Source organism: Melanerpes formicivorus, unplaced genomic scaffold, assembly GCF_026170545.1.
Source record: "Melanerpes formicivorus ecotype bairdi unplaced genomic scaffold, bMelFor1.0.p_v2 SCAF_17, whole genome shotgun sequence".
In the NCBI taxonomy this organism is placed as follows: Eukaryota; Metazoa; Chordata; class Aves; order Piciformes; family Picidae; genus Melanerpes; species Melanerpes formicivorus.
In genome coordinates this window covers 1,896,547-1,922,938 of record NW_027142369.1, presented here as the reverse complement: position 1 = coordinate 1,922,938, position 26,392 = coordinate 1,896,547, and the positions used below count along the sequence as shown (strand labels likewise).

General features: G+C 37.0%; 1 protein-coding gene across 3 annotated transcripts in view; it reads left to right on the top strand.

Moving 5' to 3' along the window:
* CEP128 (centrosomal protein 128) overlaps positions 1-26,392 on the top strand; it is a 115,258-nt gene that overhangs the window by 44,486 nt on the left and 44,380 nt on the right. For all 3 annotated transcript variants that reach the window (XM_068148715.1, XM_068148718.1, XM_068148716.1), the window contains exons 15-18: positions 4,108-4,272; positions 6,773-6,949; positions 8,222-8,281; positions 10,610-10,802. In XM_068148715.1, the coding sequence (XP_068004816.1) occupies positions 4,108-4,272; positions 6,773-6,949; positions 8,222-8,281; positions 10,610-10,802 (595 nt within the window). The remainder of the gene's footprint in view (positions 1-4,107; positions 4,273-6,772; positions 6,950-8,221; positions 8,282-10,609; positions 10,803-26,392) is intronic.

The following is a 26,392-nucleotide window of genomic DNA, read 5'->3' as shown; positions in this document are numbered from 1 at the left end:
TTACATGATGGGGAAATCTGGAAATACTTTCAGAATGTGAATAGTGATCATGTATAACACTTGCTACAGTTAATTTTGATATCTCTTTCACAGTTTATTAGAATTTCTAATTGCTGTACAATTTCTCAGAGAAGTGATGACTTTCATATAGTAAATGATGAAATATGGCATTTTGTTCCTGAAGAAATAAGCTAATGTCTTTGCATAGTTTGCTTCTGATTCAAGGCTATTGGAAAGAAAAGAATTTTAGTTGCTTTAAGCGGTCTGAATAAAACTGAAATGTGAAGTTGGTGGTCTAAACTGCAGTTTACTGTCAACACTAGTATAAGCTATGCATTGCATATTTGTTGAAGCAATTTTGATTACATGATTAAATAGAATCATAGAATCAATAAGGTTGGAAAAGATCTCAAAGGTCATCAAGTCCAACCTGTCACCCAAGACCTCATGACTACTAAACCATGGCTTCAATGACATGTCCAATCCCTTTTTGAACATCTCCAGGGATGGTGACTCCACCACCTCCCTGGGCATCCCATTCTGATGGTTAACAACTCTCTCTGTGAAGAACTTTCTCCTCACCTCGAGCCTAAACTTCCCCTAGCAGAGTTGGAGACTGTGTCCTCTTGTTCTGGTGCTGATTGCCTGGGAGAAGAGACCAACCCCCACCTGGCTACAACCTCCCTTCAGACAGATGCCTAAGTGTCATTTGTATGCCCCAATAATAATAGTAATTTGTATATTCATATTAACAGAAGCAGTAGTTTTCCAAATAGGTTATAAATTACCAGCCTGTTTCGCGTGCACTTCTGAAGCACTCTAAATATGCTTCCCACCTCTGGCCCACCAAATGAAAAATTTGCTCATGTTGAAATTCTACCAATTAAAAAAGCTATAAAATCTGTAATCAAAGTTATTCATGATTTGCTTCATCATAAATAACATAAACACATTTATTTCCTTTCTTTTCTCACAAAGACGCAACTAGGTGAAAATGTGTATTTTCCATGTTTTTTTTGCAGTTATGAATTAACATTTACTTAGAAAAGCCTGGCTAGATTTTTTTAATATCATAGAATTGTTAAGGATGGAAGGGACTTCAAGGATCATTTAGTTCCAACCCTGACTGACAGTAATTCCTAAACACTTGGTGATGCAGAAAGCATATAATGAAGATATCGTGAAAAAGTTGCTGATGAAATCATCATTAAAATAAAACCATTTTGACAGCAGTGCTTAACATTAAGCTTAGACTTAATTTATGATGAGTCTAGCATTATTTAAAGGAGCTGTCCAAATATATCTGTTTTTCTTTGACATTGAAAATAAAACTACATTTAGTATCAAGTGAAGAGAAGGAAAGTGTATTCTGGATGGTAGTAATCACAACATGAGCTGATTGTGACTGTGTTCTTCTACAGAAAGATCAATCTTAGAGTAGGGGCCTTCATACTGGTATTGCTTATTATACCTAAATGGAATATTTTAAAAATTCACTTCCCTCTTTCATTTATGACTTTCCCAGAATACTTAATTTACATACCTGGGTTTTCTTACAGTTTTCTTTGAAACAGAGCATAGGACTTGGGAGATTAATTATGTAAGGTATTTGGTTAGGGAGCTTCCTTTGGAAATACTCAAAATGAAAATGTGTAACATTTAAGTGCAGCAGAATAGATAATCACATCCATCTGTAGGAAGATCTGGTGAGAACATGTCATTGTGCAGGTGATTGGGCTACTTTTTGTCTGAACTCATCATTCCATTGCAATTGGGTTTCACTTTTATGGACATACTTTTTTTCCAAATTAAGGTAAACTTAGCATGCATTGTATAAAATTGTATTTAAATATTGTGGATTTAGGGAAATTTGACAGAAAGGGTGGGGCTTTGCCTATTATCCTTTTTCTTCAGACTGGTAAGGTTTTTTCTTCACAATAGCCAATTGTCTTTCACTGTTACAACAATAATCTTGACCTAGTTTATGCCTCAGCTTCATCCAACCATTGTGACTTCTTTTGGGAAAGAATTTACATAACCCCATCCAAAGGTTGTTAAAGTCTTAAAAATAAAGGTCAGATGGGAGAGACTTGAGGATTAAAGGGAAATTTAACAGATTTATTAATACCTAAACTCTTAAACTTAATTAGGAGGAATTCTGAGTTACTTTCAGGAAATCAAGTGTGTCCTGTGTTTGTAGTACCAACTGCTGCAGAGGTTGCAAAAAGAAGTGACCTAATCCTTACCTTACCGTTCTTTCCTCACTTGCCTCATCCGTATGATACTTTCTGCTTCACTCTTGTTTGGCTTTCTGTAGTGCTGCACTGGGTTGAAAAGTTGAGGTAGTTAAGGATTTCTTTGAATAGTTGGGGACGTGCCATAGGAATATTGTATATTGTAAGAGAACTGAAGAACGTAGAATTTTGTATGAGATGTTTGCGTTGAGAAAGATCTTATTGTCGCAGTATTGAGATTCTGGTGCTTCAGATTTTATTTCTATTTCTACTAGAACTTCCTGAAGGATTCATAAAAAATGTCTCTATAATGTCTTCCCACCCCCCCAATTATTTAAAGTAATAGATAACAAAGCATAAGAATGAAAGTGGTTTGCATAGTGGTTCCAAATCTACTGTGTTTTCAGAAGCTCTGAATCTGTCCCCTGATTTTACTGTGTGCTCTCATTTGCATTAAAAACATACTTGTTCTCTGAAAATAATGAAATACATTGACCTCATGCCTGACAGCACTTTCAGGTATCAATCTTAAATATGTGATTGCATAGATATGTATTTATACATATAAAATTGTGCATGTGTCTATGTATATGTTTGTGTATATATATATATCTTTCTACATTTCTTTTTACATTGTTTTCCTATATGTACACCAAGTAGGTGAAGTTCTCTTTTTCCCCTGAAGATTATCAGATGTGGGAAATGGGTTCAATACACATCAATTATAGCCAAATTTGCTTGGTCCATACTGAAAATTAATAAAAATTAACTTTCTTCGTTGTGTCTCAGAGGTAACATAAGTGAGGAATTAGGTTCTTGGATTGGCTCCATCTGCACAGACATTATAATTCAATTAACTGTAGTAGTAATTGGAAAGTTGTTTTTATAAGCATATTCACAGAAGATGCTTTAGGCATTGCAGGCTTTTCTCTGTGTCCGTAAGTCTTTGTGGACTTAGGACACCAAAATTCTTTCTCGGAATTGTCCTTCAGAGGAGCTTTTGTACTCTGTTAGCTCTGGTGTTGAAATTAACTCGTAAAACTTCTCTTCTTCCCCGTAAAAGTTATATTTATAGTGTAGTTCGGAGAATAGAGTTTTTGCTTTTCCTCAGGAAGGAATTAACTTTGTAGGTTGATTTTTGTCTGTAACTGCATCCACAATTCATTGAATATGAAGCTGATTTTAAGTCGTATGTGTGTCCTTTTTGTTTTGGCTTGGGTTTTGTTTTTTGATTGGGTGTTGTTTTATTTGTTTGGATGGATTTTGGGTTTTGTTTTGTTTGATTTATTTTTTTCTAAATGTTCTAGAGAATTTCTAATATCTGTCCATTTCAGTTGCTTATCTTTCCCACCTGAAAGCAATATACTTTAAGTCACCTGTTTAGGGCTCTCAAGGTCCAGAAATGTTTTCTTCATTTTTCTCTGCAGTGTTCCCATGAATCCCATTAAACCCACACAATTCTAGAAATTAAAAATATCAAATCTTTCTTGCAGATACACTTCCTTGCAGATATACATTTAGTATTTGGCCTTGAAATGAAGTGATAGTTCTAGATTTTCTGATTCCAAATTATTTCAGTAATGGAAAAGTTGCATAAATGCTGCTCTTCCTAGGATGATGTAAGCTGATGTGTGTAGCAGATTTGAAATGCAGACTTCTATTTACTGTTTTAGAAACACTTATACTTCTACATCACTGTAATACATGTTTTGCATGATCAAATAAGTGATGGCACTTAATATAACTTAAATGTAAAACTTAAGTGGAATTGTATTTCCATAGTAGTGTTCCATGAACCCAAAGCTCCACACTCTGGGAATGTTTAAGGTAACTATATGGTGACTTTGAAATTGTTGTTTTCCATTACCATCAGGTTGAACTCATAGAAGAGAAGAACAAAGTCAAGGCTCAAGGTAGACAACTGGAGAAGATAAAAATTGAGTGTGATAAACTGACAGAAGAATTAACCCAACATGAAGAAGAAAACATGAAACTCAGACGGAAGTGTGAGTTTGCAAAGCAAGAGCTTGAGAAAAAGGTAACATAGTTGTAACAATGATTGTTTAGTCTCTCTGCTCACAAATACCTAAAGTAAATGATGAATTACAGAAATAGATTATAAACTTAAAAAAAGCCCCAAACATTAAAGAATATACACAGACATACTGCAGTACACAGTTTCTATATAAATCAAAGAAGGCAGAAATTCTTTGGCTGAGTCATGAGCTGTATCCTTCCAAAGATTTGGTAATGCTATTTAGAAGAAACAGAAGTCCTGTTGCCTGCTCTGTTTCTAGTACAGGTGACTAACAAATGTTTAACCAAACATTTCTAGTTTTCTTCATACTTTCTTAAAGTTGCAGTGAACAATTTAGATCTAATTTGAAGTAAATAAGTAACAAGCACAGCAGTAGACATTGTAACTAACTCAAATTATTTTCTACTTGACTATTTAAAGCAAGGGTAGTTTTTGAAGGCATTCACATCCAGTTCTTGTACTGGCATATTCCTAGAGAGTTGTCAGCTGTTCTTTGCAAAGATCTAGGGATAGATATAGAGTTGCTGATGAATTTTCTTGTGTAACTTCTCTTTCTGCTTTCCTGAGTTGTACCTTTTTCCTGTGATTGGTTCCCCAGCATTGTTTGTCATGTCTTTCTTACCATGAAGGTATTTTACATTGTACTGGCTTTATGTTTTTATTTTCTCTTCCTGCACCACTGTGGTAGATATGCTTTCTCCAAATGAAAATTGAAAATGTGGTGTTTTTTTTCTAGATTGGGATTTTAGCATTATGATATCTGTTATTAAGGAAATGTATTTTTAGGAGTGTACATAATCCTCTGAAGTCAGTTGTAAACCAGCTTCAACCTTGCTTAATAATGCAAACATACAGCTCTTAGATAATCTTTTATCTCTAAACTGAAAAACAGGGAAGCCTTTAAGCACAGTCCTGTGATCTCAGCTTTTGAAGGCAAATGCAGAGGGAGAGTTCCACTTGATTGTGTCGATTGTTAACCTAATTGAATATTTACTATTGTGGTTTTATTATGGATGTTAAGATGGAGGAAATGATGGTATTGCCTCTTTAGAAATCTGATGCTAGCTGTCATATGTTGCATTGCAGAAGCCTAGTGTGTTCAAGAATTACCTCTTTTCATGTTCAACACTTTTTATACTTGTAGTATAGTTCTGTCCTTAGAGCAAATGCCAAGTCAAAGAAGCACAAGCACTATAGATAGCTTGGAATTTAGTTTCTTTTTTAAATGTGTCATTAGTGATATAATTTCTCTTGTAGGCTTTAAATGTATAATGTTTAGGAGTATTGTCACACTGAGAAACAAAGCAGATTAAAAAAAAAAAACAAAGGAAAATATATTGAGTTATATATTCTCTTTCAGACATGGTCTTTGGGAGTGAACTTTGACTTATGATGGACTGTATTCAGTGATTAATCATAGAATGGTTTGAATTGGAAAGGACCTTTAAAGGTCATCCAGTCCAATGTCGCTGCAATGAGCAGGAATATCTTTTAACTGGATCATGTTGCTCAGTGTTGTGTCTAATCTAACCCTGAATGTTTCCAGTGATGGAGCTTCTACTACCTCTCTGGGCAACCTGTGCCAGTGTTTTACTACTCTCATTGTAAAAAGTGCCCTACTTGTCAAGTTTAAACCTACTCTCCTTTACTTTAAAACCGTTATGCCTTTTCCTATCACAACAGGCCCTGGTAAAAAGATTGTCTTTATCTTTCTTAAGTTCTTCCTGGAGCCTTTCTTTGTCCAGGCTGAACAACTCCAACTCACTCACCCTGTGCTCGTGGGAGAGGTGTTCCATCCCTCTGATCCTTGTGGCCTTCCTCTGGACTTGTTCCTACAGGTCCATGCCTGTCTTGTGCTGAGGGCTCCAGAGTTGAACACAGTACTCCAAGCTGGGTCTCATTAGAGTGGAGTAGATAGGGAGAATCCTGCCTACTTGGCCATGCTTCTTTTGATGCAGTTAACAATACAGTTGGCTTTCTGGGCTGTGAGTGTGTGCTGCTGGCTCACATCCAGCTTTTCATCCCCCAGTACCCCTAAGTCTTTCTCTGCAGGCTTGCTCTCAATTTCTTCATTCCCCAGTTGAGATAGCATACAACACTGACACTGGAAGCATATATAATGCAATCTTACTACCTTCAGAATAACTGGTCTAGATCAGAACTGATATTTCATTTCCTGTATGGGTAGTGCAGAAATATTAGAACCTGTGCACATTAAAAATTCTTCTGATTCCTTGAGTTTGAAATTGCTGCTGTCCAATTCAGGTATTTTTGTGTTAAATAAATCAGCTATGGCTTTTTCACATTTGAAACACATTTGGCAGGAAAATAAGGAGCATCAAGAGAAACTTGCATATGAGTAGAAAGTGTTATTTGGCATGGGAAGGAACTGAACTCAGGGCATGAGTATAGTGTGATAAGATTGGAAGATATATTGCTAATGATGTAGATTATTAACTCAATGCTTTTTCTTTGTTTTCTTTTTCCTCTTTCACTGCAGGATAAACAAATCAGCAATGAAGAAGATCATTTGAGGAGGATGGATGAGGCCAGACTGAGGTTTAAGGATCAGCTGCATCACTTAGAAATGGAGCAGGAATCCATTCTTTCCATGATAGGGAGTGAAATTGATGCTGCTTGTGAAATTTTTTCTCGGGACTCCGTGGAGAAATTCAAAGTAATTCTAGGTTTTAAGTATGCTGTGTATCTGGTTATTTTCTTTATGAGTATTTGTAGTGGTATTTGTATACATTATTGTCACCTATCACTTAGCTGGTGTAGATAATTTATGCCCAACAGGATTATGGATGTTTATTAAACTGGTACAGATGTATGTTAATGGGCGTTAGAACTGGATACTATGAATATCTGCTCATGTGTTAATCATTACTGCATTTTTTTGGTGAGAAATAGTTTTCCCTTCTTTTTTTTTTTCCACATGTATGAAAGAACTTTACATCAGCCACAATTTTAAGGTGGTTTTTCCTAGGCTACCTCCTTAGTGGTGGGAAATCCCCAAGTAAGACCTAAAAGGCTATTAAATTTGGGAAAAAGTGAAAGAAAGATGTTATTAAAAGTTAATTTGGATGTTTTGCTTTGTTAAGTAGATGAGTAAATGCTGGAAGTGGAAAGACTTCATAACCTTGTTCTGTGAAGCTGGTCCTTGTATGCAGAAAACTCAGACTCAGAGTTTCAAGAAAATTTTAACTTGCTGTGACTTTTTGTTGGTTGGTTGGTTGGGTTTTTTTGTTCTCCCACATCCCTTGTCTTCCATTAGCTTTTCTTTTTCCTGAGCATTCACATTTCTTATGCCTATCAAATATTCAAAGCAAGTGAGTTGTGTTTCCCATTAAAAAACTAAGACAATCTTTGTGAAACACAATTTAAAGATTTTGGGGGGTGGTTGTCTTTTACTTCTTGAAGATGTTTGTCATGTTGGACCTATCAATATATCTGTCACTGCACTGTTAGCCTTCTTAACAGTTCAGTGACTTACAACAGCTCTACTTCTGATTTATGGGCAGCCACTGTTCTGCAGAATGAAGAGGAAAAATGAGTTGAATGACTTTGAAGCTGGCTTTCTCTTACAAAAGTAATATTTAAATAGTCTGATTGTATTATTTCTGAAACAGGACATGCAGTATCAAGCTGAAAATATGTACCTTGATTCAGATATGTTCTGCCTATGCTCAAAATGCATCGGATTCAGAATGCAACTTACTATCGTTGCAACATAAGCTGTGCCTTTAAACAAAATTTGTGAGTTTGCGTAATTTGCTTCTAAGCAAATTTATGGTTAAATAGTTCTATTAAACCACTTGCAAATATGTTTTCCAAGTTAGCAAAGAGTATTTATTTGATAAATTTCCAGTAAGGAGGAAAGACTTTCTCCTCTCTGTGCCTCATTCTGACTTTGATACCTATTTATTTCTCTTCTACTATTCATTAGGCAATATCATTTTCACCTATGGTGCTGAATGATCCTCATCGCTGGATAGCAGAAACCAAGGTAATAATCAAACCTCCTGGAATATTAATGAATAAGTTAATACCAAACATTTATAGTTAGAATAGAATAGAATAAACCAGGTTGGATGAGACCTTCAAGATCATTGCGTCCAACCTATTATCCAACCCACCTAATCAACTAAACCAAGAACCCTATCAAGTCTCCTCTTGCACACCTCCAATGATGGTGACTCCGTTCAAGAGAATGTGTGTTTGAAAAGGAGAAAAGGGAAACATAGAAAACCATTCCTTTGGCAACAATTCTGATATTCCCAGACTTTTATTTCAACTGATGGCATGGTTTTCTAAATTTTGCTATCAGCAAGAAGCTGTATCTATAGCAAAATAAATAGCAATCCTGTCTTTATAAAAGATACATTGAGGTAGCTGCAGTGATAGTCTTTAGCTATGGTCCAGTTATTCTCAGACAAGAGAAATGTGAGAATGTAGTCAGTAGGTTAAGTTTCTCTTACAAGGTTATAACAAGGCAGGAACTTACTTTAAATAAAGCTGTTATAGATTAAGCCTAAAGGCTGTTAAATTGGATTCTTTGAATTATTTTCCTTTCCCCTTCATTTGAAGCTTTTGAATCCTATAATGTGGGTGCATACATAGAATCATAGAGTGGTCAACCCCTTCTTCCGTGGGAAGGGACATCTTTAGCACAATTATTCAGAGAGATGACCCTTAGAATCTTTGCCTTTCATTTCGCACTTTTCCTTCAGCTCTTGCAACTTGCACACAGGCACTGTTCTTAGCCAAGAGCTTTTAAAAAGGTGTAACTTTCTACACTTTGTCATGATCTACTTTGATTTGGAGAAGACATGGTTTTGTGATTGATTGTTTGTTTGGTTTGGTTTGGTTTTTACCTTCATGTAGAAAGGTCAAAGCCACAGCAGAAGTGACTTAAGGAAAAATTGCAACTGTTTGCATGATGTGTGGTTTGTGTAAGACTTGTTAAAAAAGGAAAGGCTGCTGTTATGGATAAGACCATTAGAATCAAACAAGAAATGTTATGTAGGAATTATGTCTTCATTTTAAAAAGTGACACTACTAGGTTATTAAAAATACCTTTCACTTGCATTATTTGCATACATTTCTCACTTAAGTTTCTTTAGTTACTAGAGAGGAGTCCAGAATGAATGACTACTTAAAATCCTTCTTCTTTTTCTTTGTTTTTGAATAGGTGGTGTGAAAGTATTCTCTTCCACCACTTCTAGGTTTATTATATTAACCTTGACCTGCCATACCTATGAGATCCTTTTTTATTTTTTCATCAGGAACCTTAAATATTAACTTTTGTTGACCAGAATGGTCAAATGCTTTAACTTCTATCAACATAGACTAGAAAGTGAAAGGTATTCTGAAAGGAAGGGTGTCTCTTGGTGTTTAGATACAGACTAATTCAATGAGAATTTCCAAATCTACCCTAGCAAATTCAGGCTCCTTATTAGTATTATAGTATCATTCAGGGTTGGAAGGGACCACAAGGATCATCTAGTTCCAACCCCCCTGCCATGGGCAGGGACACCCCACACTAGATCAGGCTAGACAGAGCCTCATCCAGCCTGGTCTTAAACACCCCCAGGGACGGGGCCTCGACCACCTCCCTGGACAACACATTCCAGGGTTTCACCACTCTCATGGTGAAGAACCTCCTCCTCACATCTAGCCTGAATCTCCCCACCTCCAGCTTCATTCCATTCCCCCTAGTCCTGTCACTACCTGAGATCCTAAGAAGTCCTTCCCCAGCCTTCCTGTAGGCCCCTTTCAGATACTGGAAGGCCACAATTAGGTCACCTCGGAGCCTTCTCTTCTGCAGACTGAACAGCCCCAACTCCTTCACTCTGTCCTCATAGGAGAGGTGCTCCAGCCCTCTGATCATCCTTGTGGCCCTTCTCTGGACACGCTCCAGCACCTCCACATCCCTCTTGTAATAGGGGCTCCAGAACTGGGCACAGTACTCCAGGTGGGGATTAAAAAAAAGAAAAAAATAACAACACAAACCAAAACCAAAACATAAGCAAACGAACAAAAAACAACCAACCAAAAAAACCCCAACAAACCACCAAAAATACCCTCCCTTAAAAAAAATCTATATATTACTTCTTCACATGCAGTTATCAGTGTAAATCTATATGTCTTTTGAGACTCTTTGAAGGTCAACCTATATTCTCTTAGTATATCCCAGTTTATTATTTGTTGTTCAGTAGTAGGTACAAATGAGTAATCTGTGACTCTAAAGGTAATTTAATCACATTTATGTCCTATTATTTGCATTAGAATTCTTTACTTTTTGTTGTTGTCACCCCCTTTTTTTAAAATGTAGACTAAACTTCAGTGGCTGTGTGAGGAGGTGAAGGAGAGAGAAAATAAGGAAAAAAGCCTGCGATGTAAGTTACTGCAGAGCCGCGAACAGCTCAAGCACTTTACACAGATGAAGGAGGCTGAACATCAGTCTCTCTCTAAACAGATAAAAAAGCAAGAAAAACTTTTGGAAGAAGTTCACAGAGAAAAAAGAGGTATGTGGCTGGTTCCTCTTTTGTTAATAAAAGGTAGAAAGAATTTTAACATTCTACTACCTAATTCCTGTGGTACTTTCAGATGTGTTTTATCAAATAGTTATTACAAATTCTGATGTGGAAAGGTACTGTTGATAAGTAAGTAAAAAAAGGAAATTCTTTGTTTTTCCTTGCTGACAAAAATGCAAATGAAGTCAACTGCTTTTCACCCCAGTCCAATGGCTGAATAATACATGAGGATGCAATACATAATGGATATAGAAGTTATTTTTCAACTGTACCATCAGACATTCCATAACTTGGGGAAAGAGGAATTATACAGGTGTCTGAGGTATCACTGGCAACGCTTCTTTTATCTGTTAAACAAAAAACCCCAAGCAATGAGTCCCCAAGGAGCCCACAGCAATCCCAAGTACTGTGCAGTTACTCTCTTTTGCATAAATTTTATGTACAAAGAACTTTGGCACATTTTTCTTCTCATCCCTTCTATTGCATTGCAAAATAAAGTAAAACAAGCTTAGGTTGTACTTGAAATTAATGACATCATATATGGAACACCATGTAACCATAGTTTTCTCGATCTCTTGGCACGTAATTCTTTCTCTGGAGTGCTGAACGCCAGGCTTGGTGCTAGCATTCATTCTATTTGTGCTTGTCATGAAGGGAAAATACTAATCAGATTTTCCCAAGCAGTGTCAGTGTTCTGGTAAGGATGGACACTGCACCCAGCCAACAGCTGTTTTTCATCTCAACTCAGGTACTTGTAGACATTTTATAGTTTCTTGAAGATTGACTTTGAGCAGAGTGCTTTCAAGAGCAGAGAAATATGCTTTCATCATGACCTTATTATTCTGGAGTATTCTGTCTCAGGCAGACAGGAAGATCTCAGCCTTCCATTATTCTGCTTTTCGTCTGTGTACAAGCTCACTTATGCTGTGTTACTTGTAAGCTTAATTGAACAAGTTATTTCAATGAAGACTGTTTTTGTAGTAAAACCAGTACCACATCTTTCTATTTTTGTCCTTAAAAACTGATATTGTTTTTGCTGACAGAAACTGCCTTTAATTTCCCAGAGGGTATTTTTATTAAGTGCTTGGAAAATTACTTAGAAATTGGGTACTGGATACTGACCAATATTTGATGGATCTGCGCAAAAGCACAATTAAGTTATCAGTGCCCATCTTTGACACAACATGGAGATATGATTTTAATGGATGAACACTTTGGTGGATGAAGAATGGGCCGAGTGATTGCATCCAGAGATTAGTGGTCAATGACTCAGTATCCAGATGGTGTCTCTCAGGGGTCTGCTTAACATCTTCATTGATGACGTGGGTAGTGGGATTTAGTGCACTCTGAGCAAATTTGCCAATGACATCAATCTGAGTGATGTGGTTAATATACCTGAGGGACAAGATGCCATCCAGAGGGGTCCAGACAAGCTCAAGAAGTGGGCTCATTTTAACTTCATGAGGTTCAACCAGGCCAGATGCAAGGTTCTAGGTTGGGGCAACCCCTGGTATCAGTATCAATTCGAGGATTAAGGGATTGAGAAGAGTCCTGGAAGGAGAAGGACTTGGGGGTACTGAGTATGAAAAGATGGATGTGAGTCAGCACCATGCACTTGCAGCCCAGAAAGCCAATTGTGCTGTGGGCTGCATCAAAAGAAACATGACCAGCAGTTCACACACGTAGAGATGACTGTTAGAATGAACTTTCTGGGAATGGAGATGAGGCTGACTAGCCTGTAGTTTTCTGGGTCCTAGACCTTGCCCTTTTTGAAGATTGGAGTGACATTGTTTTTCCTTCAGTCTTCACACACCTCTCCTGTTCTCCATGACCTTTCAAAAATGATGGAGTGTGGTTTAGCAGTAATCTTAGCTGGCTTCCTCAGTAGTAGTGGATGCATCCCATAGGGGCCCATGGATTTGTGAGTGTCCATCTTGTCCAGGTGATCTCTAACCCACTCCTCCTTGACTGTAGGAGTGTCTTTCCTCCAGACTTTCTGTCTTACCTCCAGGGACTGGGATTCGTGAGGACCAGTCTTAGCAGTAAAGACTGAAACAAAGAAGGGATTCTGGCCTTTATTCAGAACACAATAGTGATAATGATATATCTGGTTGTATTTTGTCAGAGTGAGCAAGTATTCTCTTTAATAATTTTGTTAGTAGTCATTTTGTATGTAAATTGATACATACTCAGATTAGATGAGGGTCAACTTTCAAGGACATGTGGTTATAGCTCCTAGTAGCTGACTGAAGCATTATTGATAATGTTTTTGAAATACTGTAACAAAAATAGTAGCAAAATAACATAGCAGTAACAAATAAAAACATACTTTAAAATATTTTATTGAACAGAGCAGATCATTTGCTTTACAAGAATAGTAAGATCCTGTCAAGATTTTCTTCTTCCACTCATAAAGAACTATGAAAGAGAACATGCTTTGATCTTTCAAGCTTGAATTTTTTTATTGTTATTCTTCAATTGTTTAAAATGATAGTGCCAAGACCCTGCTTTAATACTAATAGTGTAGCTAGTGTTCCTATATTTAAATAATTATCTGCTGACAGGATCTCCCTGAGGCCTTATTTGCCTTTGAAAAAAATAATAATTCAATACATAGGACATAAATCATGTACCTCATCTGGTTTTGTGGAAAAATCCACAGCCTGCATTTAAATTTCAAACTTCAGCCAAAGCTGTGGGAAATCAACTTAGGTTGGAAAGGACCTCGAGGATCATCGAGTCCAACCTATCAACACAGACCCCATGACTAGACCATGGCACCAAGTGCCACGTCCAATCTCCTCTTGAACGCCTCCAGGGATGGTGACTCAACCACCTCCCTGGGCAACCCGTTCCAATGACGAATGACTCGCTTGGTGAAGAACTTCCTCCTCACCTTGAGTCTAAACCTCCCCTGGCACAGCTTGAGACTGTGTCCCCTTGTTCTGGTGCTGGTTGCCTGGGAGAAGACACCAACCCCTTCCCAGCCACAACCACCCCTCAGGTAGTTGTAGAGGGCAATGAGGTCACCCCTGAGCCTCCTCTTCTCCAGGCTAAACAATCCCAGCTCCCTCAGCCTCTCCTCATAGGGCTTGTGTTCAAGGCCTCTCACCAGCCTTGTTGCCCTTCTCTGGGCATCTCTGTTTCGATGTCCTTCTTAAACTGAGGGGCCCAGAACTGGACACAGTACTCAAGGTGCAGCCTAACCAAAGCAGAGTACAGGGGCACAATGGCTTCCCTGCTCCTGCTGGCCACACTGTTCCTAATGCAGGCCAGGATGCCATTGGCCCTCTTAGCCACCTGGGCACACTGCTGGCTCATATTCAGGTAGCTGTTGATCAGCACCGCCAGGTCTCTCTCTGTTTGGGAGCTCTCCAGCCACTCTGACCCCAGCCTGTAGCTCTGCATGGGATTGCCGTAGCCAAAGTGCAGCACTCGGCACTTGGACTCAATGTCTTTCTTATATTGTGGTGCCTAAAACTGAACACAGCACTCGTGTGGCCTCACCAGTGTTGAGCACAGGGGAACAATCACTTCCCTACTCCTGTTGGTCATGCTATTTCTGATACAAGCCAGGACACCATTGGCTTTCTTGGCCACCTGGGCACACTACTGGCTCATAGTCAGCTGCCTGTTGATTAGAATCCTCAAGTCCCTTTCTTCCAGACAACTTCCCAGCTACGCTTCTCCAAATTTGTAGCATGGCATAAGGCTTTATGACCCAAGTGCAGGACCCGACACTTGGCCTTGTTGAAGCACATGCCATTGACCTTAGCTCATTGATCCATCTGTCTTAAGTCTCTCTGTAGAGCCTCCCTGGCCTCAAGCAGATCAACATGCCCACCTAATATGGCGTCATCTGCAAATGTACTAATGGTATATGCTAACTGCTCATGAAGATGACTGATAAACATCTTAACTAGAACAGATACTTATACTGAGCCCTGAGGAACACCCCTGGATTTAACTCCATTGACCACCACTCTTTGGGCCTGGCTATCCAGCCAGTGTTCTATCCAGCATAGCATATGCTCATCCAAGACATATGTCCATCTTTCTTTTTTTTTTCTTTGAGAATTCCATAGGAAACAGTGTCAAAGTCTTTACTGCAGGAAGTCTGGAGTGTTCATAGGTATCAAGCACCTTATTAGCTCTTTACCTTTTTCTAATGAGATGTGATATGAAACCTGGTCATGTAACTTATTGGGAGTTTGACTTTGGGGGGATTTTTTTTCTTTTTTTTTTTTTTTTTTTCTTTGGCTACTGCCATGAAAATAGTGTTGGAGGCAGGAAGTAGATCACAGAATCACAGAGGTTGGAAGGGACCTCCAGAACCTGATTTCAGCCCATACTTCCATTTACAAAGCCAATTAATTCGTACACAGTTAAGAATAGTCTTCATATGTGCAAATTTATTATTTACTTCATTGTATTCTAATTTTATTAGATATGAGAGTCAGAGATTTTGTCGGTACAGATCATGCACCAGTATATTTATTTAGCTTTAGCTGATTTGGTGTTAACAGGCCTTCCAGAAGTAGGTCCTGTACTTAAAAGTATTCAAGATGTTAGAAGGAACATGTATTGAATTAATAATTAGACACAGGGAAATACAATTGTGGTGGTGAGAGAAGGCCCAGCTTTCCCTCCCCCACAAAGAAGGAAAAACAAAACCACAGCCGGCCCAGTCAGAGAAGCAAAGGATTATACAGTATTTACAATATATATACAGAAATACACAGCAAAGAAAAAGACAGGAGCAAAACTCCCTCCTCCTCCAGACAGAGATGGGTTCCCCCCCCTGTACCCCCCTCTCTCCCCCTACCTCCCTTTTTTCCCAAAAAGGATTAGAGAGAGAAAAGGCAGTTATTAAGGAAGAGAATTCTTATTAGGCCTCCAAGCACATGCAGGATTAGTGCTTATCTGGTATTCACGGTCAAAACTCCGGCTAGTTGCTCAGAAGCAGGCAGGCTGGAAAGGGAGAACAGAGAGGAACTGAGAATGAGACTCAAACTGAACTAAAACTTAAAGTTGCATTCTATCAGTCGACCAATGAAATTCGTTTAGAATATCATGTTTTCATTTTAATACCAAAACATTCAGCCAGAGGGTTCCAGCACTGTCCCTTTCTTAAAGGCACAGCCTCAAACGGTCACAACAGAGATTTACTACAGGTAATCTGAGCTCAACTTCCTGGCATTTGATAACATAGATATTTCCAAATAACTGATACATGTATGACCAGACACAGTATGGATGTCATCTATGTAGCATTCAACATGGGAATATGTAGGAAATTGCTAGTGTAAGCATGATGATTAAATACAAGAAATATAAATTAGACTAGGGAACGTACTCCTCTGACAAAGGGGTAATTACTGAAATGGATAGTTAGTACTATTTCGTAGATGTTGGTCTACAAACTTGCCTTTTTTTATGAGTTAACCTTTTCTGAAGAACAAGGATATGATAACAAATCTTGGAGCCTCAGAAAACTTGTTGGCTTTGTTGTTACACAGAAGATGTGCAATAACATTGGGATCATTTGATTTCATTGACCTACTGCTAGGGAAGGAAATTTTATGTATGATTTACTTCTACCACTTTTGTATACCAAATTAGATTTGAAGCTTGAATAACAAATGAATAATCACTTTCACAAATGCTGAACAAATCTTTAAGATCTTTTTACCAATGCACTGAGAGGTAGGCACAGGTTGACTTGGTATTCAATACCACTTTATTCTGCTACTGAATTGAATGGCTGCAAATGTGGCAGTGTATGCAAGAATAATGAATTTACAGTCTACCTCTGAAGTTAATTGGTTTGTTTCACAGTTGTGTCAAGATGTTCTTTTTAACTTGAAAACTTTGACCTTCCTTACAATAAATCTTCCTTCTACTAACTTACCAAAAAAAAAAGAGAATTGATACCATGCATCTCTGTTAATGTGAATTCTGAGTACTATTATTTATGAAGTGGTAATATTGGAATGTTTATAAATGAGTTTTCTAATTAAAATACAAAAACAGTTGCAAGACAAGATATGACTATTTATATTTCTTGAATAAGTACTTTTACATACTGAGTCAAAAACTCAGGTTTAATTATGATGCAGCTAGTAGAATATAAAAAGCTACTTTCCTAAAGGAAAAAAAGTCCACAAAACATAGCTAATAGCATTAAAAAAAAAAAAGTCATTAAGCTGAAAGAAGACAACAATGTATCAAAATAATAGAAAATTGAAATTAGGAGGATGGAATGGTGATTAGCTTTCATTACTTATCAAAAGTGGAAGAAGTACTTACAGAATGCTAAGACACTTGGTCATGAAATTATAGGCAAAACCCAGGTGCAGGGATAAAGGAAATGAAGGTAGAATGAATTTACTCTAATTGATAAAAAGGCCCTTCACTCTTTTATTTTTCTTATACTTGACAGTATTACTTAATAAATCAATTTGCAGTCCAATTTGGTGCAAACAGACAAAAATTATTTTACTGCATTTGAAATGATGCAGATTTTAGATGGAACAGAGTATCCATGGATATGGCTGACTCTCCCCACCAACATCAACCACTCGTCTGAAGTACTTAATGAATTCTTGAAGTAGTTTCAGACTGTAAGTTTGCAGCAATCATGTATTATAAGAAGAAGATGGAGAAATTGTATTCTCAAGATACCTACTTGTTTCTTTTTGCTTCAGCAGATCTGATACTATATCTTATAGTTTTGTTGTTGGTGTGGTTTTTTTTTTTTGTTGTTGTTGTTTTTGGGTTTGGTTGGGGTTTTTTTTGAGGGGGGGTGGAGAATAAAAATAGAGATTTATGGTGGACATACCAAAAGCGGGCAGGATGCTGCTTTATTGAAGAACACATTTCAGGATGTTTTGTGAGCTTAAATATACCTACTAAAACAGCTGTGTAGTTTCTGTCTTTTCCTTTTTTCTTCACCAAAGCATTTGTAAAAGTATAGGATATTGTACAGAAATTTGTAATGAGGGTCCAAAAGCCTACAAGTGTTAACATCACAGTCCTACCTGTGGCGATAACCCGGTTGTTTATGTGGTACAAATCTAACAAATACAAGTAAGTTAACAGAGGTTCGTGAAAGAGACTAGTGAGTGAAGGAAAATGCAGCATAAAGTTTTAGGCCTGTGCATGGATTAGCAGAAGTTTCAGAGCTCTCTGGTGATGTGTCAAGATGGGCTGTAGTATATAGTACAGTTAGAGTAGCCAATTACAAGAAAAAGTGACATTAAGTTGTTACAATCTTTGTTAATGCTTAAACCCTTTAAAAATATTACAAGTAAGGTAATTTTGTCTATTTAAGGTATTTATTAGGAGTATGTAATTTTAGATAGATAAAGGATAATAGAGGCTTTAATGTTTACCTTCTTTATAAAAGTACATATTTCTCTGTTGCATTAGTGATCACTTACACTCTTAAAATGAATACAGAGCTCAAACATTATAGATTCAGGAACATAGCTCTTCCAAGAAAATCTTTTTTGAATGTATTGAAATGTATGTAAGATAGACATGGAGTGGTATAGCAGTGAGGCATAAAGCATGCACAGTTCTTTTGTTGCAGGATAATACAGTACTACTTCAGAGAAGACATGGGTAGTCAACAAAGAAATGTTTAGCAAAATAAGACCTGATGTATTAGTCAAGGCCAAATCCATTAGACTACAGTGATGCAAGAAGAGCAAATGCATTGCTCTGGTATACAGACCTTACACTGATTTAACTCAGAGACACAATATTCTGCAAACACTGTTTTACATAAAGTCCCAGGTGATGCAAGCCATATACTGCACCACTTCTCAGTGTCTATACCTAATCACGCTTGAGGGAGCTAGTTCAGCCTGGAGAAGACTCCAAGGAGACCTAAGAGAAGCCTTCCAGTACCTGAAGGTGTCTACAAGAACACTAAACAGGGGCTGTTTACAAAGGCCTATAGTGACAGGATGAGGGGGCAATGGTTTTCAATTAGAGAAGAGTAGATTTAGGTTGGATGTTAGGAGGAAGTTCTTTACCATTCGGGTAGTGGACACTGGAGCAGGTTGCCCAGGGATGTAGTTGAGGCCCCATCCTTGAAGATACTCAAGGTCAGGCTCAACAGGGCTCTGGGCAGCCTGATGTAGTGAAGGATGTCCCTGCTCACTGAAGGTGGGAGTTGGACTAGATGCTCTTTGGAGGTCTCTTCCAAACCAAGCCATTCTATGATGTATTACATTTTAAGAATTGTTCTGATGTAGATTATACTGCTAAGTGAGGCTCAAGAAGGCAAGGCTTAAGAAGGTAATGATCCTAGACCTGAGCTGCGTTAGATTTTGGTAAGTGATCTCTGAAGCAAGACATCCATTTATTTTAATTTGGGGGGATCATTTTCTTTATGTTCAGCTGGGATTATTTGTCATTGAACTGCTGTGGAAGATGCAGATACAAAGAACCTATTATATTAAGGTAGAATTGCTTAAGACTTTCACAAAATCTTATCTTCCAGAACCTGTAGAAGTTCAAAATACAGAGTCAATGCAGTACAATTGAGAAATTCCTTGCTGCTTAAACTGAGAAGGAAAGTAGAAAATAGGGAAACAGTGAAAATAAAATATTGCAATTTTTTTAAATAATTAAGTACTATGTTTAATTTACTCCTGAAGTGCATACACTGTTTTGAATATTTACCCCTTAGTTCTATCCTTCCAGCTTTGTTTCCTTCTTTTCCTGTTTCTATTAATGTCAGCTCATAGTTTCATCATAAGGTGATGGTCCTTTCTGTGGCAGCAAGAAACATCACAAAATATTTTACAGTTATCTCTTCTTGAATAGTGAATGGGAACATCAAGTAGAGAAAATTCTTTTTAAGCATAAATGCGAAAGGTAGCTGAAGGATTCCAGAGAAACTCTCCGTAATACTTGTTTCTGATGATGAGCTTCACAATACATAAAGTTGGAATATGGTCACTATTCATAGAACTAATTTCTTCTTAATAGTGTTCTTGCCCTTTAAATGATGTTTGGGTTTTTTTAGTGTGATGGGGGAAGGAGGAGGGAGGACTTCTAAAATATTTTAGACTTTGCCAAAATGAACCTGCATTCAGAGTCTTAGAGGAATGGAGATAAGCCCAAATCATTTGGAAATCTTACCTTCTGGTTTTGATTTTTCTTTTTAATTGGAAAACTGGATGTGTCACCTTAACTAGCATTTTATGCAACTGTTTGTGTTTGCTGCTATCTTTTTGTGCACTCATAAAAACATGGCTGCCATTGTGAAAAAGAAAAGGTAAGAAATGGAATCAAACTATTGAAAGATGTGTTTTTAGGACTCTCTGATTTTATTTTTTTTTCTTTTCTTCTTAATCACATACTTTAAATGCTTATCTGAGACTTCTGTAGAGATTTATAATTTAGAAAGCCTGATGTGTCCTTCAAAAAGTAAATTGCTGGATTTGTAGTGCATACTAATAATAAGAGACTAAATTTGCTAGTTTTTCCTCATGATTTGCCTGCACATACTGGAAACTAAATCAAAATTATCATGAGTCATCCAGGGGATGGGGATTTAATACATAATAAATATATATTAAATAGACTCTCTTATTTAATATTTTCTTCCTCATTTGAATTGTGATATTTTTCTTTAAACCAAGCTGAAAAGCTGTTGTTCTAAGAACCAATGCATTTTGGATTCTTTGGTTTTTGTTTTTTTTATAATAGTTGAAATGATGGCATAGTAGTGTATATGTAAATCAGTTATACCTTAACAATGCTTTAATACTACATAATAAAGAGAATCTTGTAGGCATCTCTATAGCTTTGTCAGGGCTCCTTGACACATGGAAGGTATTGTGACACTTTCAGGTTGCATAATGTTTCCATACTAAATTGGTGTAACTGATGTACAACTATTAAAAACAAACAGTCAGACCAAAAAAGCCCTAACTTTCACTTGTGGTAGTTTCAAGGTTGTCTTGAATTATTTAGTATTTAGTGAGAAGTACATAGCAAAAGCGTGCTGTTGGTCACCCAGTCTTCATGAGGTAGAAGTAGCTTTCCCAGAAAACTAATATCTGATAAGATGCCTGTTTAATTAAATAATGTGCTTTTTACTGGAAATGAAACTGAACTAAGGACTCTATGGTTCTCCTACTGGTTGCCACAGTCAAAGTCTTTTTAGTCTAAAGTACAGATGAATCATGTTAGAAATCTGAGCAGAAATGAAAAGAAACTTTCTAAGACTTTTCTAATATCACAGAACTCTTGAAATTCAAGTATTTGAAATCTTGATATTGCTATATTATTTATATACTATTTAAAAAATAGAGATAATATTCTTCTTGCCTAGGATTTGTGAGGCTGTATTAGAATATGCATTTCAGTGTAATACATTAACAGCCTTTATATTCTTTTAGCTGACATGCTGTTTGAAACTTTTTTTCCCTCTAAAGTGAGTGCTAATGATGCTGTGTATTTAGAGAACTTAAATTTAAAGTCTATTCCCCTGTCAAAACATTTTCACTTTGAACAGAGCTTTGGTTACCAGTAAAACCAGCTCTTAATGACCATATACAACAACATGATTTTAATTACTGAATGGCCATTACAAGTGAATTCTTGAAAAAAGAGCAAGCAGCTGGTATTTTTGCCAGATAAACATTAAATTAACGGATTAACTCATCTGTTATCCTGGTTTTCTTTCTAGTGGTTTAAATATGATAAATTGATAGTTTCTAATCAATTTAATGAACATGTTACTCTGATTAGCATCTTCAAGGTAACAGCTGGGTGGATCTGAAATTCAGCTTTTGTTTCCTTTACTCTTTTGCCTGAGTCTCTTGGTTTTGATTTTACAAAGTGGGAACTGTGATTGGTACTTTTAAATGCTTTACAGATTTTGTAATTATAAATATTTTAATGGATTTTTACCTTTTGAGTCAAGCAAGGTACACAGATTAACTGTATAATTCATGTAGTGTCAGTGATTACAATAATAAGGTACAAAGGTTTTTTTTCCAAATAAAAAAATATATCACTAGTTTTTGAAAAATCTGCTTGTAATAATGAGTACTTAGATTTAAGTCTTCTTTATTGTGGGCACAGTATTTTTCTTGTCCAGATAGATTATATCTTTAGGATAAGATCATAACTGTTTTGGGCATGATTTGCTTACTTTTGCCTATTTTATGAAGGATGCCAGCTTCAGGTTTTTAAGCACTGTTATCAAACATTGGTGCTTTAAAAGTTTTCTTCTTTCTGGGTAGACACAATACCTAAGTCGTAGAAAATGTGTGTGTTCCTGGTTGTATAAGAAAAACCAACCCCAAGCCCCAGTCCCATTACTTTGTGTTAAGAATTACTGTGGTAATTACTGTGGAGGTTGAGGTTTAATATGTTTCTCTTGTCTACATCTTGAGGCAGGACACTGTCAAGGAGGCAGTGCCACGGACAGTCACTCATACAGTTTGCAAATAACACAAAAGGTGAATTTTGGCTCATTTCTTAGGGAAAGCACAGTGGGTTTATTTTTAATTTTTAATTCTGCAGATTACCAGACAGAAAAGAAACTCTGGTCCTTTTGTTGACAAAAAAGACCCTCTGAAATAAATATGCTGGCAGTGAAAGTTTAATGGTGCAGAAAAGTGAAATTATACTCAATGAATGGGAAAAAGATTATAGAATCCACAAAAAATAGTATAAAGTTTTGGGTAAGAGGCTTGAAACAGTTCCTGTAAAGCAAACCCAACTTTTCATTTTGTTTTTTTTCTTGTTTTCTAAAAAATGTTTAGAACCATATTTTCTCAGTGGAAAATATTAGAGATAGGGCTTAAACCTTTACTTTTAGGCTCAGGAGTTTTATTTACTGTCATTGCGTTTTGTCTTATGCAACATGAAAAACAAAAAGGAAGGTAAATTTAGCCATTATTTAAGATTCCTAAAGCATATAAAGATCTTACATGTATAATATTAATTTTTAAGACTGGGCATCCATTCTGAGACTAGATTTCTGCATGAATAGATCAATGAGAATTTTAAACTATGACCCTTGCAGGTCAAATCCACTGAAGAATGTTTACTCTTTGCTTGGTAACTCTATTCCTGACACCACTGAGAATTCATTCGTTACATAGAAGATGATGTCCTAGCTGTTAGAAGCAATTTCTTGATTTCTGTTTGTCAGTATACTTCATATATCATAAAAATTATTTTGAACACCTCATCAGCTTTGCAGACTTCAGTTCTTTCCTAGCACTTTAAGGCTATAGGTATGTAACTATGCTGTACATAGGTACAATTATTAGGTGTGAAGGTTATACAACGTGTTCTTCATTTACAGTGGTATGTTGTGGGATTCTAATTTTGCTATTTCTTTACAAAATGTTGACTATCTCTACCTGTAGAAATTGTATAGTGTTGGGAGAACTGGCTAAGAAATTCTATAATAAACTTAACTCCTGTCCACCTTGTAATAAGATTTACAATGTGTGTGTGAAAACAATTTATGTTTATTATACGGCTCATACTGGGTATTACTTTTGCTGTGTAATCGCCATTCTGAGACTAATACCCTCTTCCCTTTTTACTCAGTGAAAGCAGCAGTGTAAGTCTGATTTTGTTCTGTTTAGCCTCTAGGAATTAGATTGATCAGAAATAAAATATCAAGTGTCAGCTCAAAATGACATATACTCCCCTACACAAGAGAATTACAAAGCTCTGGTGTTGCTATTCAGTTTGGGGGGCAAGGGGGGAAATCAGTTTGTTTATATCACTTATGCATGTGAAGGAATGCTTAAATTAAATGTTTAATGTTACGTCCCTCAATATTATTTTCTCATTTAAAGTATAGGAGACTTTAGTTTTTCCTCAAATCTATGTATTAAATGTTTTTCTCTGAAAATTTTGGTAGAATTGTTGTACTGTAGCTTTTTTGCACATGGCTGTATGGAGAGAATAAGAAGTGTGCCATGGTATCAGAATTTTCATAATAGGGTGTAAGATACCAAGCAAAAGTGTTTGGCAGCTGCGGTGGTAAGTCTCATTTGTATATCATCAGTTGCCATGGGACAGTACAACAGAATTGTCCCACCAAGGAAAAATCTCAACCTAACTACAGTTGAGAGAATTAGGAATAAGAGCTACTATTATGGCTTTCTTCAGCTTCTTGTTTCTTGCGTCTTCCTTTAAAGCACATGTCAGGAGATGGGATATTATATAACAGCTAGTTGTCTTCTATAGTGGCTTGTAATAGAAGAAAGAAAAGGAAAGAAGGAACTTCTGCAAATGTAGGGAAGTTCTCTGTTTTGCAGTGAGATGCACTGACCTCTGTGTGTCTGCATGGTTGGTTGAAGTATATGTTTTAGTATAGTATAGTATGTGAAGTATGTTTTAGAAGGTATTTGGGTCTTACTGTTACATATGGCCATCTAGTAGAAGCTTTCTTATAGAATTTATCAAGGACTGAATCCCACAGAGATATAACATTTTTGTGTGCTTTACTCTTCTGACAGTTTATTAAAATACCCAAGCTTCTAAAAGATCCCTTTTTTTCAGAGACTGGTAGGGAAACTCAATTTTAGGACCAATATCTCTCAGCTTCCTATCTCATCTGCTGCCCTTTGCTGCGAACATTGCAAATGGATTCTTCAGCTCCAATTTTCAGACAACCCAATTAGGAAACACACTTGTAAACTCCAAAGAAGTACTCACATAACAAAGTGGTCCTAAGCTATAAAAGCTTTCTGGTTTGCAGGTAAGGACCTCTTTACCTCCTTCAGTTAGCCCAGCTATTTGAAATTATTTGTACTAACTGCTTTAAAAAACTCAATATCCTTAATCTTTGACCCTTGCTTAGCTTTTAGGTCCAAGATGGGTTCTGTGTATTTTCACATTAAAATATGCAGCTGCCATTCAGATATAGCTAAAAGGAAATTTGCTGATATGCATAAATATGGTTGAGATGATAAACATAAAAAAAAGAAAAGCCTAAGATATTAAGACAGAGAACTCGCTGAATAAAGTGACATTCAATTTCCTGTATTGCCATTTATATATGCCATACCATAATTTTTATGTAGCTGCAATGCCCATAAACATATCAACATAATTTTCTCAAACAAGAAATGACAAATTATCTTTTCAAGCTTGCACTTGGTGGATGAAAACAAATTAAGTTTCAATTTCTTTCTGTGTACTCCTGGGAGATTTTATTCATCATCGGAAAGGAAATGTTTCTCTATTCAGGAGAGAATTGTAACAATTATGTATCATACACAATGACAAAACAGAATGTTCAACTCTATTTTCTGTTTAAAATGTCAGCTATTCTGAAGACCTCACTTTGAGGACATTTCTTATTAGGTTTTGTTTTATATGACATGGATTTGTTGGTTGCTGTTTGGTTTTTTTTCTTTAATAGAGTTGGGTTTCTAATCAAAACTATGGGAGAAAAAGCTTTTGGCCAGTTAGCTTGGGTAGACTTGTGCCACAGAGATGTGCTTACAGCTCCCACATACAAATACATTATAATAATGAGTTTGTGGGTCAGACTGCAGCTTCCCATTGAGTGGAGCCACTTAATGTTGGTGCAGACAAAAGGCTAAAATGTCTCTTCTGTTTCACACCCACTGTACTGCTTGCTCCTTCTCATGTTTCATGTCTGCTCCTGATTGGACCCTTCTGTAAACATATTTACTCACTATTGGCCACGTAGGACTACCTGTGATTTTTGCCACTATACTCTGTTCTCATGCTAATCAACTAAGTTGACCCTTATGGAGGTCCAAGGTCCATGCTTTTAAGCAAATTCAATCTATGATGTGATCTGACAACATCTGGTGGGGCTAGAATAGCACCATTTGATCTGGGGCTGTACTAGCTTCTGTGGGATGTGAAGTAATTGCACAGTCATTAGTACTTTAGCTTAGTTAAAGCTAGCTCCTTTAAGTAAAGAACTCATTGAAAGAAGCTAGTGCAGAGCCACAATGAGGAAAGACCAAGGGAGCTGGGTCTCTTTAGCTTAGAGAAGAGACTTGAGGGGTGACCTCATTAATATTTATAAATATATGAAGGGTGAGTGTTGGAAGGATGGAGCCAGGCTTTTCTCAGTGATGCCTGATTCTAAGACAAGGGACAATGGGTGCAAGTTGGAGCGTAGGAGGTTCCACATTAAAAATTTCTATAGGTATATTACTGGTAAAAAGAAGACTAGAGAAGGTGTGGCTCCCCTCAGAAAGGAAACAGGTGAGCTGGTGATGAGTGACAAGAACACTGAGGTTCTCAATGATTTCTTTACCTCAGTCTTCACTGGCAAGGGCTCCAGCCATACTCCCAGAATAATGAAAAATAATGGCAGGGACTGGAAGAAGGGGCTGCCCATGGTGAGTGAAGATCAGGTTCATGACCATCTAAAGAACCTGAAAATGTTCAAGTCCATGGGACTCAATGGGATATACCCATAGGTGCTGAGGGAACTTGCAGATGAGGTTGCTAGGCTGCTCTCCATCATACTCCAAAAATCTTGGCAGTCTGGGGAAGTCCCCACTGACATAACTCCCATTTTCAAGAAGGGAAATAGG